The sequence below is a fragment of the Sitodiplosis mosellana genome, unplaced genomic scaffold, assembly GCF_009176505.1.
Source record: "Sitodiplosis mosellana isolate CC-2019 unplaced genomic scaffold, AAFC_SMos_1.0 Smas_scaffold_21, whole genome shotgun sequence".
NCBI lineage: Eukaryota > Metazoa > Arthropoda > Insecta > Diptera > Cecidomyiidae > Sitodiplosis > Sitodiplosis mosellana.
In genome coordinates, this window is record NW_022595263.1 from 1,166,365 (window position 1) to 1,187,160 (window position 20,796).

The 20,796-nt window shown below is 34.5% G+C and overlaps 1 protein-coding gene across 4 annotated transcripts in view; it reads right to left on the reverse strand.

Moving 5' to 3' along the window:
- Positions 1 to 17,263, reverse strand: part of LOC129568593 (homeobox protein abdominal-B) — a 43,119-nt gene extending 25,856 nt beyond the window's left edge. Inside the window, exons 1-2 of one of the 4 annotated variants that reach the window (XM_055446676.1) lie at positions 17,209 to 17,263; positions 7,621 to 7,768 (exon numbers count right to left, since the gene is read on the reverse strand). In XM_055446676.1, coding sequence (XP_055302651.1) covers positions 7,621 to 7,645 — 25 coding nt within the window. In that variant the 5' untranslated portion in view covers positions 7,646 to 7,768; positions 17,209 to 17,263. Of the gene's footprint in view, positions 1 to 7,620; positions 7,769 to 8,211; positions 8,537 to 17,208 lie in introns of those variants that run through there. The other 3 variants (XM_055446677.1, XM_055446673.1, XM_055446674.1) reach the window with 3 other exon arrangements.
- Positions 17,264 to 20,796: the final 3,533 nt, after the last annotated feature.

The window sequence follows — 20,796 nt, forward strand, 5'->3', positions numbered from 1 at the left end:
TCTCTCTCTCTCTCTCTCTCTCTCTCTCTCTCTCTCTCTCTCTCTCTATCAGAACTTTTTAACTCGATTCATCGATTGGACAATCCAATTTTTTCTTTTGCTTTTTTTGGTTTCACGCTCCGGATTTTATTGCAACGCGAAAAATTTAATAGTCTAATATAATTTCGTCGAAGTTTGAATTTCATTGCAGTGTCCACTGACATGAAATGGTCGATCGTTTTTTTTAATGCAGTTCAATGCATACAAACATTCCAGCCGCAACACATTCACTCGAGAAAGCGCACAAATTTAATTAATTAGGAGTGAAGGCTATACTGAACGATATCGCGAGAAATGCAAGGCAATCGACCACTTACAATCAAACAGTAAGTTATGAGAATATTCAGCGCATGTTTTATTATTATTGAATTGAAGTGATGAGCGTATTGAACGTATGAATGCGATAACATCATAATCGACAAATCGAACTCAAGGAATCTAACGGGAAAAAACTCGATTCTACTTTGCAACATTGTTTGAATGGGCACACGATTTCATGAGTCTCATCAAATGCACAGAAAATATCGGGAAAACAATTTTAATCATAATAACTTTTTAATTATAAAAATGAACAAACACCGTTGGCCAAGGTTTCATGTTGTGTAATCAGATAGTTTCTTAGTGCAAGTATGCAACTCCTGCTCGGAAAGAGAAACTGCACAGAAAAAAGAGGAAAATTCGTAACGAGCATGTTCTGTTCTTCTTTATCCTACCGAAGAGGAAAAAAATAATAAAAATTCTTATATCTCCGTTTTACTGTTGTTTGCAACTTATCAAATGGGAACGAACGTTTAATTGAGATTGAAATGGATTAATAAAAACTAACCGGGAGTGCTAAGGAGTCAAGAGAAATAAGCGGCAATGGAGAAAGTTAGATAAATAAGATGATATGCGCGCCGTGTACAATGGATGAACGGCAGCATTTAAAGTCCTGAAATGATATTTCGCGAAATAATCTGCTTCGCGTCAATTTCGCATATATTTGAAATGCAAACGAACAAGAATACAATTTGCATTTAAAACAGGCAACAAGCGCACGAATCACAATGCTTAACCATTGTGTGCGTGTGTGCGTGTGTGGAAGAGAATGAAATTGTAGCAGCAAAGCAAAGGAAGGCCAATGAAGAGAGGCGATGAATATAGCCTAATTCGATTTTCCTGTTTCTCCAACGATGGTTCATTGCAATTAAGCCTTATCAGCGAGTAGTCGACGTTTCGAAGCCTATCTGGAATAGAATAATTTATCGATTAGGTTTTACGATACGCTTCGTATTTAATGAAATAAGCGTTCCTAGGATACAACCATTCTTCCATTGACGTGGCGTAAATTGCGATCCACTGCCTATCGGCTTCCAAATGCCTGCGGCTGCTGCTCTCGCTCGACTTTTTTTTGTTTTGTTCTTTTAAGTGTATTCTGATGTTGAACGCCATAAAATGATACTATTGACATCCGTATAGAATTTCATATGCTTCTATCCTAGCTATCCCATTGCTTATGTTAAATGACTCGCACTGTACAAGCATTTCAAATAAACTGGCATCGATTTCAGTTATATTTGCCTCCTGTTTTGAATTCTCGTGTTTCTCGACGATACGGACACAATACATGCCGAAACAAAAGGAAATACAAAAACACAAACAACAATAACATGTAGCTGTAGGTGGAAACGTTTATATTTCGTGAAATGGAGTCATAATGGGAAAGATTGAAACGCACACCCTTTTCTAATTTGCTTCTCTATTTTGCTTGTCTGTTTTTTTAAATCTTCTTTGAATAAGTAATGCGAGGCTCATTCTCGGCACATAATGGTATTGTTTTTTTTTGTTCAACGAAATTTTTAATTTCTCAATAACTATATATATGTATATATTATTCCTTCCATTTTTCAAAAGTATGATATCAGATGACTTCATTATGAATTAAAACAATATTCCATTAATTTTCTTTTCCCACCGGAATATTCAAATGTGTGATTAAACTATGTAGGCTGTGGCAACGGTAATTTGTTGGTGATATTTCTGTGAATTGAAACACAGAGTAGATTGTTTTTTTTAAGAAAAATTGATAAAACGAAGAATTATCATTGAAGTATACCATAGCTGTATTCCCAGTCGAATTGGATAAATTCAGTGTCGCCCCTCTCAACAAACAAGCGACGGTCGAAGTGAATGCCATCTACAGAACGTAAGTGGAAAGTGGCGGCAAGTTGATGAAAAAGCGTCGCATGGATCGTGTGAAAGCTTTGTTTAGACAATGCTCAACTTTCAAAGCATATAAAGAAAGTTGAAAATTGTCAAACCACATTCGGATATGTGATACTTTGACATCATCGAACCAACATTTATTGTTAAGTAAAAGCAGTCCATTGAACGCAAAAAACCGTTAAGGACAAAATCGTGTTAAATTTATCAATCGCAGACATTGTAATAGCACTTAAATTTATTTTTATATTATTGCATTTTAATTTACAAAAGAAAAAAACAGAACGTATGAATCGTATTTCAACTCCTATTTATTTTCCAAGGAAAATTTTCTCCGTTGAATTGCCGCGTTCATAAGAACTCGTTTCGCTGGCTGAATGTGAACGTGCGTAGTCAAACGCGTTGAAGTAATACATAGATCATAAACAGTTCTTTATTGGAAATACGTAGTAATAAAATGTTTTATTTATTGATAAAATAAATAAAACAAAAATAAAATTTAGTGTCAATTATAGTTGTTTGCCGGTTGTTTCATTGGACGTTTTTGTTTCATTCATTCACTAAAAACGGAATCGTTTATTTCGCGTTTGCCATTGCTCAATAAATAAATCATTTCGGTTCGGTAGTCTGTGGTGTGCGCAAAAGATTGTGAGGCAGAAATGGATTCAGCGCAAAATTGGCAAAAAGGAGAAAATTCCTTATTGTTATAATTCAATTGGTTTTTAGGTAAATTTAATGGGTAATAGACGGACGGTTTATGTGTGATTGTAAATGGTAATTTAAGTGCATTCACATTTTAACTCGAACTTTTAGTCGTGCACTCTCTTTCACTCTCGCAAGCAGCAAGTACAAGCAAATGTCGTCTGCGTTTTTATCGTAATGTTCTCGGTTGTTTGAATACAGATTGAAGCTTTTTTATGTGAGCAGACACACTCGCTTTATTTGCTGTCGTCTTTACATTTTATTTCAATTATGCCATAAGTCAAATCATTAAGTGAACTGATTTCCTTCCTCCGATACCACATATGTACTCTCTCTCTCTTTCTCTCTCTCTCTCTCTCTCTCTCTCTCTCTCTCTCCCCGTTAGTTCCAAAAGAGTTACAACGATTTTGTTGGTTAACTTTTTTTGTTTCCTAATAGCTTCTTGCTGGCTTATATTACCAATAAAAATGTTGTAACTTAATTATTTTTCACACTTTCGCATATCATTTTCACTACATGCTTTTAACTCAATTATTAATAAATAATTAAATGACATTTCGCGTTTAATTTGCCTGCTTCGAGGGAAGCCGCCCGTCATTTGTTTACTAACATGTCATATTTTTGGAAGGAAAACATTAGTAGAAATATTCTATCCGTCGGCCAAATACACATCGTTGGGAGAAACAGTTTAGGGGAAAAAGTTCGAAGGCATTTAAAAAAAATATAAATATTTGTTTTCACAACTCTTTCAAAATATTTAAACGATAAACGATGTAAAGGCTTCAAAGTGTTGGGAGAAAATGATATCTTTTGAATTAAAATTTCATCAGAAGAACATGTTTTTTCCATTATGAAAAATATTGGCTAGTTCTCAAATGTTCTCTGAACAACACAATTTCAATGGAAAAAAGAGAAGGCTGAGAAGAAGTAGTATTTGCACTCGAACAACATCGAAAATAAAATGTTGCGACGGCAAAACAAACAAAGAATTTTACTTTGAAAAGCGTTTACTTCAATCGAAATACTTCATATGCTTTATATATATTTGCTAAATGATCAAACAATAATCAGTGGCCATTGATATATTTACTCGTTCGACAGAGTTTGTTTGAGCAGCTAGCTGCATTGAGCCAGACACGGTGATTTGCCAAATCGTCTAAACATCAAATATTTGCTGTGGGAGTAGCAAATGGTTTGTGTAAATAAAGCATCGCCAATGGCGTATTTGTACGGGGGGATATTTTGTAGTAAATGCACCGGTAATAAATTTATAAACGCTCAATAAATTTTATTGTTATAGCTTCAATAAATTCATTACAGTTTGATGGTCGCTAGGCAAATGGCTCAGCATTTAGCATCTATCAATATACCGAAGTAAAGTGTGAAAATATTCTCACAATCGATTCCTAGATCAGAATATTCTTTAAGTTCGAGTGTGTTAAGCATTTTGCTTAACCGATTTGCGTATTGATCGCGATATTTTACGCCATTTGAAAATCGTGGACCCGCGCGCGCACTCGCATACACTCACACGCCAAAGACACTAAACGATATGTGCATATAATTTTATTGATGTTTGCTGAAATGAGCACCTGATTGCACTATTTCCACCAACGAACAAAAGTGCGCCAGCGACGGGAAACCATTTATTATTATATAACTACTAAATTGTTTTATACGGCAATACATGAACTGATGAAATGGTCCACCATTTTATAAGCCATAATAAAGCATAACAAGTCGGAAAAAATCACTCACACACATTTTATATGAACTTCATACTCATTATTAAATAAAATTCAAATAAAAAAAGCAATAACAATCAAAATTATTCGATTTGATTTTTAAACGATGACGTTTTTTTTTCAAAATGAACTCTTCGATGGTTTTTGATTGAATACGTGTCATTTGAACGATGATAAGCGAATGATGCACATTCAACCTTGAACTTTTTCATTGAATAGATCATTGTTTTGCGGTTTTTGATATGTACACGAATGCGAATGAACTTTTCCCTGCAATTGATCATGTTGAATAAATTTTGCTGTTGCTTTGAACTCTTTTGGTAAATTAGATATGTTCTATTTTTAGTTGTTAACTAATGACGATTCAAGATTTAACTGTTTCATGTCGGATGTTACAGACATTCACAGAGTCGAAAAATTCAACCAAGAAAACAGAACGGATTGAAGTAAACAAGAATGCTTCATAGCATGCAATGAAGAATTGCATTCTTTAAGGTCATAAAATCATTAGTTTGCTTTTTGCATGATGATTTTCAATTCAAATGCTCCTTTACATGTTCGAAATCCTTTCACTAAACAGTTACCCACAAAATGGCTTTGCTTTTTGAAGAAGCAGAAAAAAAAATGAAAGGCAAACCTTTGAAAAACATTCATTGTGAGGATTCAAACTTTCAAAATGGATAACAATAGACAAACAATCATAAACTCATTTGGAATATTGCTCCAATTTTTTTCTACATGTTTTGTTATTTTCTTTCCCATTACTGTTATCTAATTCGTGTGCACGTCGGCATTGCTGTGAAATAACGATCGTTTTTTGTACAGTCCGACATGCACAAAACGGAGCAGAAAAAAAAACCTTGAGCCATTAATAGGTAGAATGAAAGTGTATGGAAATGAATGTTCGAATTGCATGTTTCCTTTGGATTTGCTTTTGTCTGCTGCAAACAGCATTGCAAGAAGGCAATAAAATCCCATAAATTGGATCAGTTGTAACTAGTAAACATAAATAAATGATTTGCTTTTCGCTCCAACATTTGTGTAACAGATAATAAAAGTCGAGAGAAGCGAAATAATGGAATGGGAATTCGAGTGGAATTTTCTTGAATTTTGTGACCTTCGAAAAAAAAAAATACGGACGATCAAGAGTGCGAGAGATAGAGAGGAAAACTCTTCGGCTGCTACGAGTTTTAAATGAGTTTTTGTCGGAAATGAAACTTCAAATTTTACAGAGAAATTGAATCGAAAGCCAAAAATCCCATTGTATTTGGCAGCAGTGCTGCATTTTATTGTTTCCATTTCATTCCAAATTGAATTCTCGAAATAACCGTCTTAGGTTTGGGATGGTTTCATTTCAAAAGAAAGCCAACGGCATATTCCCGAAAGGAATTTCTCGCTTCGAATGGGTTTTGTTAAAAATACATCAACCGAAATGAGAGAAACGAAAACTATAAAAATTCGTAACGAAAATGTCAGGAAAGGTTAAGAGACGATGTGGTTGGTGTGTTCTTCTCTTAACGTTTTCCGCTTCGGCATCCATTTGCCATCGTCGTCCTCGACGTCGGTGTGCACAAAAGTCTAATAAAATATGCTACATGTTTATGCTTTTGCGCCGCCGCCCCATTTGAATATAAATCTAAGACAAACTTTCGTTACGCAGTGAGCATCTATGGCCATAAAACACGGGCTTCACTACACGAAAACCATCACAAGCACACGCGATGTAATGCACTTTGTGTTTTATCATCCATTTTGTTATAAAAGACACCCCAAACCAATTTCGACGATGGTTTCATTTCGTTCGCTCGCTCACACACTCTCACTCTCACTCTGCCGTGGCTGGGCTGATCCTTGAGGGTGATACAAAGTTCCTTCGATACGGATAGCAACATTCGTTCCGTGCGCGATGAGGAGAGAGCGAAATGAAGAAAAAACATGCGGGAATTTGAATAGCTGGCCAACTATTCCAAATGAAAACACGAAAAATAAGTTAAGATGAAATGGGATTCGGACAAAATGCGATTGGATCTAATCGTAAAATACGTTTACGTTGAAGAATTTTACTTTTGGTTAGATACATAATATCTATGGCGTAGCATATTAATGACACATCGTCGGCTGCTGTGTGTTTTCCGAATGGAAATGTCGAGTCGAGAGAAAGGAATTGCTCGCATGTGCAGCAATAATATTTCTTTCTTTTTTCGCCCAGTCTTGTTGTTTCGTTTTCCGTTCCTTAGCGGCCCCGGGTGTGCGAGAGCTCCGAAGAATGTTTTTGTTTGTGAAATTTTTCGTTTGACATCATGAGGGGTAACATGAAAAACGCGCGTTAAAACGGGCTAAGAGAAAAAGCAATTTTATGTTCGTCAAGCCAATAAAATTGCAGCTTTTGATTTTCACACAAAATAATCCAACAAATGTTTTTTATTGCGTTCTCTCTCTCAATACTCACACAAAGAAAAGTAGCATTCATTCGGCTTCGCAAACGTAAGCACATCACGTATAGAGAGCTGACTCTATTTATTAGTTTTTGCTGGCCATTTTGTCGACGCAGAAGAAATATGGATTTAAACATTTGAATTTCTTCCGAAAGGAATAGAAAACAAAAGCCAGTCGACCTCAGCCATATTTCTCATCGCCTTTTCCATTTCCCTTGATTACATTAATGAATGCCCATGACATGCAACACACGGTGAGTGTGTTGATATATTGTTTGGACGGATTTTTCCTCTCTCTCTCTCCCTCTCTCTCGTCTTTTATTCAAAAGGCGCATTCGAGACCAATGTAATTCGATATGGTCGCAAATTGAAATTTAATTACCGCACTATTCACTCATACAGGGTGAATATCGAGCCAAAAAGGTATTTCGAGAAACTAACAAATTTCTACTCCAAATTCCAAACAATTTTTTATGTGCAATACTTATTCGACTTACCTTGTTTGATAGTTAAAGTCGGCATGTCATAATTTTACACACAATATTTTTTCGTTTGATTCAATTCTCTTTAATTCAATACTTTTTCTGTCCTTATCAATAAATTGCACTTTTTCCGATGTTAAGCTCAATCTCCTTTATTTCCGATCTTGAAAACAATGAACAGAAACATTATGAAAATTGTTGAAACTAATGTGAAGAGATATTTTGAATTCATGGGACATCTGTTAACACACTTGAGCAACAATTGATAGAAATTTTATTTAAACTCAAATAATTGGGAATGATATTCATTTCATAATATTTTCAATAAAGATTTTAGTGTTTTCTATTCAACTTATGATTACAAATGCTTTTAAACGAGCTTGCTTAGTTAGTTGAAACTAACAATAATAATAAATGCCTTTTTTTGTTGGGCTTGAATAATTTCTATCAACAGATGTTTTATAAATTCAAATTTTCCCATCACGATCAAATGATAATATTGTAAAAACTGAAATCACAATACTAAAATTCACGTTTTGAAATAATCACATTGCACAAATTACAAAATCTGATTGGTAATTAGGAAAAAAAACGAAGAAAAATCACCTTTTCTGATTAAAACCAACATAAAAGTTTTACAAATCAACGAAATTTTCTTGGAATTTACTTGAATCTATTCTAAATTTATCTCAGAAATTTTACTCGAGAAAGGAGTTTCACTTGATGAAAAAGGAAAAATCCAGAGTATTTTACGACTGAACTCGAGAGAAACGTGTATTACCCAAATAACAAGTATTAAGATACTGATGGCAACTATTTTTTTTATTAGAACGCCAATATAATGACAACGAAACAAAAAAGTAGCGACGAAATGCTTCTTTGGATGGAAAATCAAGGGAGAAACGAAATGTTGAACCGTCGACGTCTTTCTTATTGAAATAAATGTAGTGTTTGCGCTGTGCACAAGAAACAACAACTGGAAAAATAAAAATTCTTCATGCAACCGAATCAAAACTTGTATACATACATATGTACATATACATATATTTGGTCGTCGGTCACATTGATATAAGCGAGAGAGCTGTGTTTGGCTAGGCAGCGGTGTTGGGTTGTAAATGTGCGCGGCGTGATTGCTAGCTCTTGGCAGCTCAATTTCATCGGATCACGCGTATAACAACACACAGGGAAAATGGCGAAAGAGAATTCGTCGACGTGTTGTGTGTGTTTTTTTTTCTCTTTCCTCTCTTCTCGTCGCATTCGTTCCGAGCGATGGTCGTACACATAGCCATTATATATAGGGACCGGGAACGATCTTTCGGTCGAAATGCTATATATAAGGCGTTGATAAATAAATGTGTGTTTGTAATACACCGCATTCCGCTTTCATGGGAAAGATGAAAAAGCATCATCATCATGCTCAAGTTTCGTCGTTCAGAAGGGAATACGAAAAAAATTTGAATTTAATGATTCACAGAGCCACTATGTGTTTTCGACTTTGATTCCGAGCACCGACAAGCAACGTCATTTCAATTCAAATGCTATCTTTTTTTAAAGCATTCCGAATTGATTAACTTTATTCGATAATGTTCTCATTTCTAATTAGAAATGTCTGTGATCAGATGACGATTTGGGGATTTAACGAACTCAATAAACGGTTCGGGCATCATAAACTATGTATTTCTCTTGTTTTCTTTCTCGGTTATACCGGTGCCACTAGAATCATTTGTTTGAGGAAACTTGAGTTTATATTTTACATGCTCAATCGCCACAGCCATTCCGCATAATGCATCGAAAAACCATTTTTTAACCACACTTCATTACGACAGAAAAAAACCAACAAGACGACGATCAGCAAAAATAACAAACATTATTTTAAAAAGCGTATGCAACGAAATTGAACTTGAATACAATGTTTATGAACACTTAACAACTATAAAAAACGAATGCCATTTTTACCACATAATTTAATAAATCGAATCGTGTTTACGTGTATTGCTGCAACCCGTATGCACAATTGTTTCTCTGTCTGTCGCTCGGTCGTCATTACAAACAGGCAACGAATATGTTATTAAATAAAACTGCCACTTTTCCAACTGATTCGCGATAATATTAATGGAAATGCAGATAAATCATTCGCAAATCATGATGTTATGGCACAAAATCGCCCATTATTTCCAGTAATGAACGCGCCACAATCATTCAAGGAAAAACAAACAAACATGAACTTTTATTTATATTGATGCAATTCAGAACAGAATCGCTGCAAATTTATTGGCATTCGATAAGGACTTCAGGATTCGAAAACCAGAGAAGATCAGTGAATCTGATGACAATTTCCGCGTTAATTGTAACCAGAAAATCTGGTCGTTCGGTCCATTATTTGGTTCCTTATATTCTACTCTTTGCAGTTGCAAATGAACGCAGATCCACCCAAAAACAACAACAGAACGACAGGAGCAACAATGTTGCTGGTTTAAAAGAGTAAAAAAACGCGCGTTCTTTAAGAAACGAAAATTTGTTTTATGCAAATTCGTTGCTGTTTTGTCAAGTGTTTGATTAGATTTTTTAGTACTTGGTTTTATTTGCTTTCGCTTTTCAGTGTTTCGAGCGTAGTGTCTTCCAGTGCTCGTCATTTGCGTGCGATTTTAAGGCGAAAATATATTGCGTTTATTATGCATTTTATGAGTCACCATATTTGAACATAAAAATTTGTATTGAGCTCAAAACAGGTTCAAATTTGGAATATATTTTTCAGCTTCGACTTTGTGCAAATGGAATGCCCGAGTCGAGAAGAGAGAGAGAGAGAGAGAGAGAGAGAGAGAGAGAGAGAGCGAAAGAGAGAGAGAGAGAGAGAAAAGCACCATGCTATCTTTTATAAAAATGTAACATCCTTTTGGCGTGTCCGTATAGGGTTGCTGTTTTCATTTTCAGCACGCGTACAAGAAGTGTATCTCGCTCTCGTATAAATGCGTACATTTTTATTGCCGCCAAGGATAACGTATCGTGGGCCCGAGTGACTACGGTGAATTGTGTAATTTTGTATTTTAGCTTTAAAATAACATTTGTTCGGTAAAGACCTTTTTTTATAAATTTTATACGCATCGCGGCAACGAACATCGTCGAGATATGATTACGCACAGACAACTCCAATAAAATTTTATCGAAACTCCTTGCCATCCGTTGTCGACTAATATAGAAGTATTTTCTCATCCAGAACTGGTAGCAATTTTCTTTTCAGCTCCTGATATGCGCCCGAAAAATTCATAAATTTTGTTATTACCCCGGGAAAATGTTGTTCGTTTCGGCCAAATGCAAACACAAGCACAAACAAACAAAGCGCACATCGACAAAATGGGGGCGAAAATAATCGAAAAAATTGAGAACGCTATCATTATGCTTACGGTATAAATATAGATAAACCGCACGATTAAATAATTTTATGGCAAAATATATATGATTAAGTTGTTGATCGCTACCAGAATAAAGACGTACAACACGAAATAACTTTTTTCCTTATCGAATGCAAACTTTTGATATGCAGATTTCAGCTGGGAAAAATGGTCGAGCTCCACCGAATTGATCTCATTATGCGGAAATTCACGTTCATAAATTTCTGTTTCGGATCATATAAAGCAGGGCACACGATCTCGTTGAAAACATTCGATGGAACGGTCATAAATGCTAGTCACTCCCCAGAAAAAATAGAGTACATTCGATTATGAATTCAAAAAAATAGCTCGTTTATGTTCTTATTGGATTAGATTTTTTGTTGGGCTGTTTTTTTTCTGTCTCTCTTTCTTCACAAAGTGACATCACAATTTATAACCTACTCAGAATGGAATTGAATCCGAAACATTGAAACGAATAAATGGTATCGAATTAAGAATTCTTTTGTGGATGAGATTTCGCTCGTGCACCGTCATTAGATATGGTTGCAGCGGCTTGAATTCGATGGAAAAAAGAGTCTCGAAAGACGGAGAAAGAACCAAAAAAAAAAAACAACAGCCAACCGCGATAAATTATAGACATTTTTGTACGATTAACTATCACAAAAGAAACTTTTTAATGGTGCTTTTCTTGAACATTGTTGAAGCTAATAAACGAGTTTTATGTGCATGCACATACACTAACACGCGATACGTAGGCCATTTTCAGGAGGGACTTAAAAGAACACACGAAGAAACAAGAAATGAACGACAAATAGATAATCAAAATATATTAATGAAGCCGATATTTTCGGATTTTTCGTGTTCGTATGAGGAGTGTGAACGCTCATTTTCTTGCCCTCGGACCTTGTTTTTACTCTTTTTTTTCCTCGCCTTTCGTGCCTGTATTTTTCGTTTTCGAAAGTGATAAAAATCTAATAAATTATGTAAATTATCCAAGGCTTCGGAGTTGGTTGTTATTTTGTTCTTCTCTTTTCTCAACCGCATTGGTCAACGACAGCCACAGCGAACGCCTCACATTTACAACTTCAAATAGGGACGCAACTTGTACCACACTTTATCGATTATTATTGAAATAATTTATACTTATTTATTATTTTACTTTGTGCGTTTCGCTGCTCGCTTCGTTTTTTCTTTATAAATATGCAAACCGATTCACGGTATTCCGGCCTCGTGATTACAACAAGAAACAAAAAACAGAGTTCTGGTTTTCTTCAGAGAGTTCGTTTGCCGTGATTGAGAAAGAGCCGATTGGAATTTAATTTATGTAAATTGTGGTGGCCGAGGCTTAGTGCTTACGATTTGAGCCACTCTTCAACCAGAATATAAAATTCACAAATTATGTGACATTTTAACTATTTCACTGGATAAGATGCATCTTCAGCAAGCCTTTCAAGATTTTACCGTAGACATCCGAATCATGAGACAGTTTATAAAATCAGCCTGGTTCATTCTACTTGATGGCCATGGTTAGCTTGAAAATGTATTTTCATCGTCATTTCATGCGGCCGAAAGAATGTGTTCTCTCACTCGCTCGCACTCACCATATTCCGAACGATACAGGCCATAAATGGATGAATAATTTTATGGCCATTGCTAGTGCGACCATTATGTGTGGGCTGTAATATCTGACAGTGTCTATTTAAATCCAATTCTTATTAACAAACGAAACAAACGAATGGAAAAAATTCTCTGGCAGTTTTTTTTACACCAGAAATAGGTGTAGCAGCACTGATTATATTTTATATCATGATATTCGTAGGTTTATTTAACATTTGAAAGAAAAAAATACAGGCTTGCCGATGTTTCTTGTTATCTTTAACATTATTTCAAAAATCAGATAAGTGACGATATAATTTTCACAGAATTTCATGCTTCGGCTCTATTTCGTATTAATTATTCATTTGCGACTTGGAGTAATAGCCTGAAAATTATATTCAAGTCTTTTTCCCGAATATTTTTTTTTCCATCACTCGTTCAATATTCGAACTGGCTCATCACAGGAAAAATAATACGAAAAATACTGCTGTTGCGTCGATATTTGTTTCTCTGGTAGCTGAAGTTTTTCTTCTTTTCTTGCAACGTCATCGTGTGTACATATGTGATGTTGATTCAAGGCTGTTTTTGCCGGCGCCATTGAGCCTTTCGATTTTATTTTATGATAATTGAAAGAGATTGATTTATCGAAGCAATCCTAATGCTCGTAAAAATACTTGTTTCCATTGCATGTTTTTGTTGCTCATTGTATGGAAATCGATTGCTCATCCGACACCAAACCAATTTCAAAATGACATGTAATATCTATTTGGGTCTCCCCCATCGTGAACTTATGCAATCGCAACGAAAAACATTTAGCACATGAATAAGAACATATAGGTACAATAGGAATAAACAGAAAATGGAATGTCGTTGTTTGTCGAAAATTGACATGTTTACATTTTCAATATTAGGGAATAGAACAAAAAAAAATTATGCATCAAGAATTGCCACTAAATCATCGCATCCATTTATTTTGATGAAATTACATGTTTGCTTAAGAGATTCAAATAAATGGTGTGTCTACGACTAAGGTTATTCGGCAGTTGTCTTTTTCTTCATGGTTTGCAATACAAACTGCGCAATGCCAATACTCAAAGCCGACGGTGAAGATTTTTCGGCATCTGGTCCTATTTTCCCAACACATTGACCATGTACAGAAGACATGAACGAATGAAACTAAAATGATGGTCATAAACAAAATGATTTCTTTAACGGGATTTTCACATTTATTCTCATTAACTCAAAATAAATATAATTTGCTAAAAAATCTCAACATAATGAACTAAAATGTTCATTATAATCAAGCATTCGTTTGTTAAATGCCAAAAAATGAACAGCGTCAAATTAAATATGGAAGTTTATAAAAAATGGAATCGAGTAATCACCGAATCCAATCAAAGTCATGGCGGATTGTAGGATTATGGGAACTTTCAACTCTCATTTTTATTCCAAATTTTTTGGCGATTTTGTTCCAATTTTCAGATAAAGCAACCAATAATTAGTTTTAAACTGTACGGTTTCGTTAACAAAGGATACTTTTTGTTTGCGTCAGCAGTTAAGGAGTAGAACAGTCTTTTTTCTCATTCACAACAAAAACGTTGAATGAACCCCACCACAAACTGTTCAAAGAGAACGCAGCGTTAGCTGCGCATGTGTTTGTTTATGGCAGCCATCATTTTTCGAATACGCCCACTGACTATGCACTCGGCACTGGAGTGACTGTAGTCGGCTGATTTCTGTCTCGTTTATTCTTTAGTGAACAAAAAAGATATGAACAAGCTTCAAAACGCAGATGTGAACATGTTCACTGTATTCCGTAAGCTTCTTAGGGCTTCGTTGTGATTTATACAGAGTGTATGGGATTAACAGAACAAAAAGAGGCGAGTATAAAAAAGAGGATTTCGCAGGGGAGTTTGAACCGTGCGTAAAAAAAGAAGGGAAATAAATTTCTCCTCAGCATGAATGCCAGTTCGAAACTAGTAGCGTTTGAAGCGACCGAAATATCGATTAGTGGAAATGACATTGTCAGGCATTGTATCAGCGTAATGCACACTGCCAATATTTTGTCTGTGAGCCCTTTTCTGAATTCTAAATTACTCTTTCGGCAAACATGTTAGAGAATAAAATGTTATCTCTATATTAAGTTTTATGTGTTTGCCTTCGTTCATTTTGGGTTGCAGACTAACGATTAATCCAACTGATAGAAAAGTAATGCTGTTTTACGATTGGATTGCTGTGGAAATTAACATAAGTTTTCCGGACGAGTGGTAAAAATGTTGGAAAAGAGCATCATGTCAGTTTCAAGCTAGATTGCTCAATCGCTAAATGTAATTAAAATCTAAATGAATCACTCGAGCAATTTAACATTGTGTTCAAACTAATGCAATGAATATGAGGAATGAGTCAGGATTTGCAACTATTTGAAATGAAGGGCAAATTAAGTGGATTTGATTAGAAATGACTTGGTTTTTCTTTTCTGGATTAGTTGTTATTTTGAATTTGTAGGCTTTCTTGAGTTTCTTCAGTTCCATCAATTATTTTTTTAAAGAATGATTGATTTGAAGAAAAAAATGAAAGAAAATTCATAACAGATTATAAAACATTCTTTGTTCAATTTCCTTTTAGAAACAAAATGAACACATTCTATTATTTACTTCAATGCTAATATTGAATAACAAGATCAAGTTCTGCCTATTTATTTTACACAATAAACGTCAAATACACAATTTGAAGCATCAGACTGACTTTATGTATACAAGAAAAAACGGTGGCAAAAAATTAAACGGCTGTAAACTAGTTAATTTCGAATAAAATGGATTTTATTGGCAAAATAGATGTATTTTTTCTCTTTCTCTCTCCCTCCCTTATCTAGACTTTTATTTTGTTTTCTTTTTTTTCGGTTGTTGTTTTATTTGAATTTTAATTGCAAGCTCCCATGCTTAATTTCACCTCAACAAGGCTCGCAATTATGAATTTTACAACTTTTTAATTTAAATAGCCAATTAAATGAAATTCATTATTCTATTTATTATCCGTATAGAGGAGAGCAAACAATTGAACTCATGAAATCGTGTGCATAAAATTGAAATGGTTAATATGATTAACACAACGGATCAGATGAATTGATAGAATCGGAAGACAGAGAGAGAGAGAGACAGACAGAGAGAGAGAGAGAGAGAGAGTCGAAGAAGAAGAACAGAAGTAAGAACGAATGAAGAACAGAAGTAAGAACGAAAACGCAGTGAGGGAAAGCTTCAACCTAAGCTTGGCCATCTATTGAAAATGTAGCAAACTAGCGTCGGTTGGAGACTCAAGCACATAACATCAACAATGGCTTTTGTTCATTGGTTCTTGTCTTTATTCAATATTGCTTGCCTCAGTGGAATATTTATCTCTTCGTTCTTAATTATTCGTTGCAGCAATAAACGAAAATTGATTTTATTGCATCGAGTTTAATGAACGGCTGAAATTCATTTCTTCGGTAAAACAAATAAAATGCTTTCCTTTACTCTCGCCTACAGTAAAACAGAGAAGATTTAATGAAGCAATCGAAAGAATCCCACTCAAATCAATAAATTGCGATTATTTGCATGTTTGAAACCAAATAAATTTGAATCATAAATCTGAATCATAAATTATTATATTATCGAAAAACCGCAATTAACCACTTCGCCAAAACTAAAATTTCCCCATATACGAATTTCGATAGAGTGAATGAAAAACAGTGAAAAATAAAGTACCGAGACGAAACTCCGCCCAATATTGGCTTGCTATTTTCAAGTTGTTTCACACAGTTCGCTTTAAAGTAGACCGTTCATGACGACATGTATAATAATCGATTCGTTCCGCATACGCATGACTTGTGGCGGCCATTTGAAAATGGGCGTTCCCTTGCATCTATTACCTTATTAACGAGCATCTGACACTCTTCGGGCACATGCGTAACTTATCGATCAGTGAAAGCAAATGGCACTTTTTCTCAATTAATAGCTTTCCGTTTTCCATTTTGTCGACGCTGGACAGCCATTTGTTACATTTATTACTCAAGGTTTCTTATTATTGGAGATTTCTTTTTGGTAGAAGATGGAAGAATTTATTCATAGATTCTGCGTGGAAAATGATTGGTATCCAATGAATATAGAATTGGGATGGTGAACTAAAAATTATATTACTGAATTTCTGAGAAAATTATTTTTGATTTACTTGTTGAAAGCATTTTTACTTCATAACTAAAAGTGCGGAAAACGTATAAATAAAAAACTTGAACGAAATGAATCAAAAGAAATATTCAGGACTATCTAAGAAAAAAAGGGTAATATAGGGAGCCTAACATTCAAGAGAATGTAGTTCGTTTTTCTTGTTAAAACAAATAAAGTAAATACTTTGTGTTTAAATAGAGAGGTAAGAAAATCACAGTCTATATAAAAAGAGGTAAACAAATTTGATTAAGAAGAATAAACCAAACAGATGTGTTCACGCAATGCGTAGCAACTGTTTAATAGTTTGTGATTGATATTTTTACGATTGTTAATGTTTTAAGAATCTGAAGATATTAAACAATATGTTGAAGAAGCAAAAAAGGAAAATATTTTCACTGAAGGAAGGTTCTTCAACTTACCAGAGTTGGTGTTGAAATATTGGAATCACAATTTTCACGTCAAAAAGCGAAATCACTGTGAATGAAACACTAAAAATTTAAATCGATCCAGTTAAATTCAAGTTAATGACGATTAAAATCACTCAATTTTACATATCAATTGATGGAAACGGGTCAAAAAAACGCATTATAATTTTACGGGTATATGTAAATGACGAGTCTTTATGAAGTGCGTGATACGAAATTTCACACAATGTAAACCAGAGCGAGTATCAACATCATAAATGTGAATCGATAGACCGACCATTTGTATATGGCATCTGGATGTGGATTATTGAATGGCCGAAATGAATGAATTTGACCGCAATCAATTAGACAACATTTTAAAGCAACGATAAAAATAAAATTGTGTGTATGTGATTATAAATATTATTGTTATGATGTGCGATAACTTTTATTGCCTATTTGAAGTTTTATTGGTTTTATTTTGTTTTTTTTTTTCGCTTGTGATGTATAGTTGCCGAGTTGCCCATTATTTCTTAAAATTTAACAAACATGAACATAAACGGTGTGCGCCGAAAAGGAGTAATACCACACAAAGCTCGAAGAAAAATAAATAATCACTTTTGATTGGTCGTTAAAATTAATTATTTAACTGATTGTACGGTGGTAAATTGTTTGTTTAGCATGTTTTATTGGTCAGATTTGATTTTAATTCTTGGCTCAATTTTTAATTGTACTTTAAACAGCGATATGAAAGCCCATAATAATTAAAGTCATTTTATATGGTCGCTTTTATTCGGATTTCACTTTTGTAAATCATTTCGCACATCATTCAACCGGTAGTTTTATGCTTAATTCCATTTATATTGATATTAAAATGATTTAATTAGTTCATTTGTAGATGATTACTATTTAGCGAATCGTTTAGCAAAAATGAGTTGAGAAGTTATCAAGTTAATGATGATATTCTTACAATTCAATGGAGGTTTGTATGTGAATTTGATGAATGATGAAAAAAAAAATTGTCGACTTTTTCCCACAAAAGCTTGCACTTAACTGTTCGATGTGGCTGACAAATCTTCGTCCGTTATGACGAATTTCGAAACGAATACCGAGGAAACAGTACGGTTGCTACAAGCTCGATCAAAGAATTGGTGATAGATAAGGAAAAATCATGCGACACGCCGCCGAAAATAAAATAAAACCGAACATGAAAAATGTGGCTTTGTTTCGAGTATGCGCCGTAGTGAGCGCTCATACAAAACAAAAACCTTCTATATAAAGTTTGTATTTACACAATGATTCTACATTGTATACAAATAAATATTACCTACATTTATCGTAGCTAGACGTTCTCAAATATATAAGCGACATAGGAAAAAAAAATCTCACACAAACGAATGGGAACGTTTTTCAAATGAATATAAATCATTCGCTGAATAAGAAACTGGAGTAAGGAATATTGTGCATCGTAAAACTGTCTTTTTTAGTCTGTTTTGCTCATCCTCTATCAACCATTTGTTCAATGCACAGGAAATCTCGACTCATTGGATGCAGCACGAACAATCGAATCATTTTGAAAAGAAGATCTTCTTTACAAGTAATCAAATACAATTCCCACACACACATACACTATGAATCGTTTATCTTTCCATACAATCATCGGAGACGCCCTTAGGATGCCAAAAATAGAAATGATTTTAAATTTCAAGACACCATCTTGCAGACGCTTCACAAAAAATCTGGATTTTTAAACGCTAATTCGCCAGGAAAATATTTTTTTCGATAAGTTATTATCAGTAAACGAATCTTTTTCGATTCGAAATGTCAGCAGTTGAACAATTTTAATGATCATATTGGAATATGTGGTAGGTCTGATTAGGAACAACAATGTAAAAACGCTAGAATGATATTACCCATTTTGAGAATAGTTGAAAAAAGTCTTGTTTGTTTCAAGAGAGCGAATGTGTGAATAACTTAATGGCCATGAGAACAGATGTCGAAAGCAGCAGCTCCTGTACGTTGTCAAATCTACTCAAAATACAATTAAGAAGAGCGAAAGGCTTGAAATGTGCCACAGACTCAAATAAATGTCTATGATACGGAATTGGTCCAGTCTAAATGAGGGCTCAAAATAAATAAACAACTGTGAATAGTTTCTGTACATTGCTCTCTGCAGTAGCAGCAGTGGCAACCATTTCGTTTCCAACAGTGTGGACAATTTTTAACACATTTTTTAATGCTTCCACATTAAAAATGAACACAAGGCAAAACGGAAGCATTTGAAATTATTTATTGACCATTAAAACTACACAAATTATCAAACACACATCACTTGTTATGGTATTTAATGCGTGTGAGATGTGAAACGAGCGGAACATAAAGATAAAACCGTTTTATATATCCTTTTCTTTTTATTTTTCAAGAGACCAAGTGTTGTGAGTTGAAAATAATTTCGACCACTTGTTTCATCGCTTCCAAAATTACGGTACTCATACGGTTTTCGGCCAATGTCGAAATGTGTCTCCCGCCAGAATTAGATCAAAGTACTCTTTGACTGTGGTTCTGCGGCCGGCGGCTTCTTCACTTGAAATTTCATTCTTACTTTCGTTTTTAATTCGACGCAATGAATTTGATTGACATCGTTTATGGACCCGTGCAACAATAATCTTTTATCTCATGACATTAAAATTCGATGTGAGTTCTGCGCGAATAACGGAAGTTTGTTACATTGTGATCACAAAATAATGTTGGTTGGAGTTGTTAAATTTATATTAGAAAAGTTCACGTACGACACATTCAACATTAGACACAATGTAGCAAAACTTTTTATGAAATTGCGCAGAAAATGTAGTTGACTGATGAGAGAAATACGGCGTGGTTTGCGGAAATGGCTTTTTTTTACACGGGTGAATAAGTCAAGTGAAAACAATTCTATTTTGTTCAATTTTTATCGAATTGCAAAATGTTCTCTTTAAATTTTCGATTGTTACTACTATATGCCACACACACTCACAATATTGAAATGAAACAAATAATTCCACATGTAAAGACCTTCAGTGATGTTCTGTACCTTATTTCAACTTGAGTTGCTTCACTCAACTGTGAAATATGAACTGTTCCATCAAATTTCCAATGATACAGATGTGTGTCGCGACCAAATGCCGTGATGTAAACATGATGCCGCACCAATGTGCTTTATCACAACTCATGGGTTCGATTTTCGATTAGGATTGAGAACAATGTTGTTATTTATTGTCTTGAATATTAAAAGGTTCAATTTTATCATGTTCGAAATCAGCGACGGCACTCAACGAAAGTTTAGACGATTCAAAATTAACAGAAACACTGCGTCGTTTCCAAACAAAGAGTTAACATTGTATTTATCTATTAATTCACACTTTAGACGACAACTGGATAACACAATATTTATTTGTCACAAATAAAAAGCCGTAAACTTTTTTCTTCTTTTTGTTACCAATTCACACACAACGAAAAAAAAGACGCGGTGATTTCTGTCATTGTCAGAGATTTTGTACAGAGCGGCGGCATTGATTGACGGAGTTTTGGTAAACAGTTTGCATCACATCCGATTTAAACATTCTA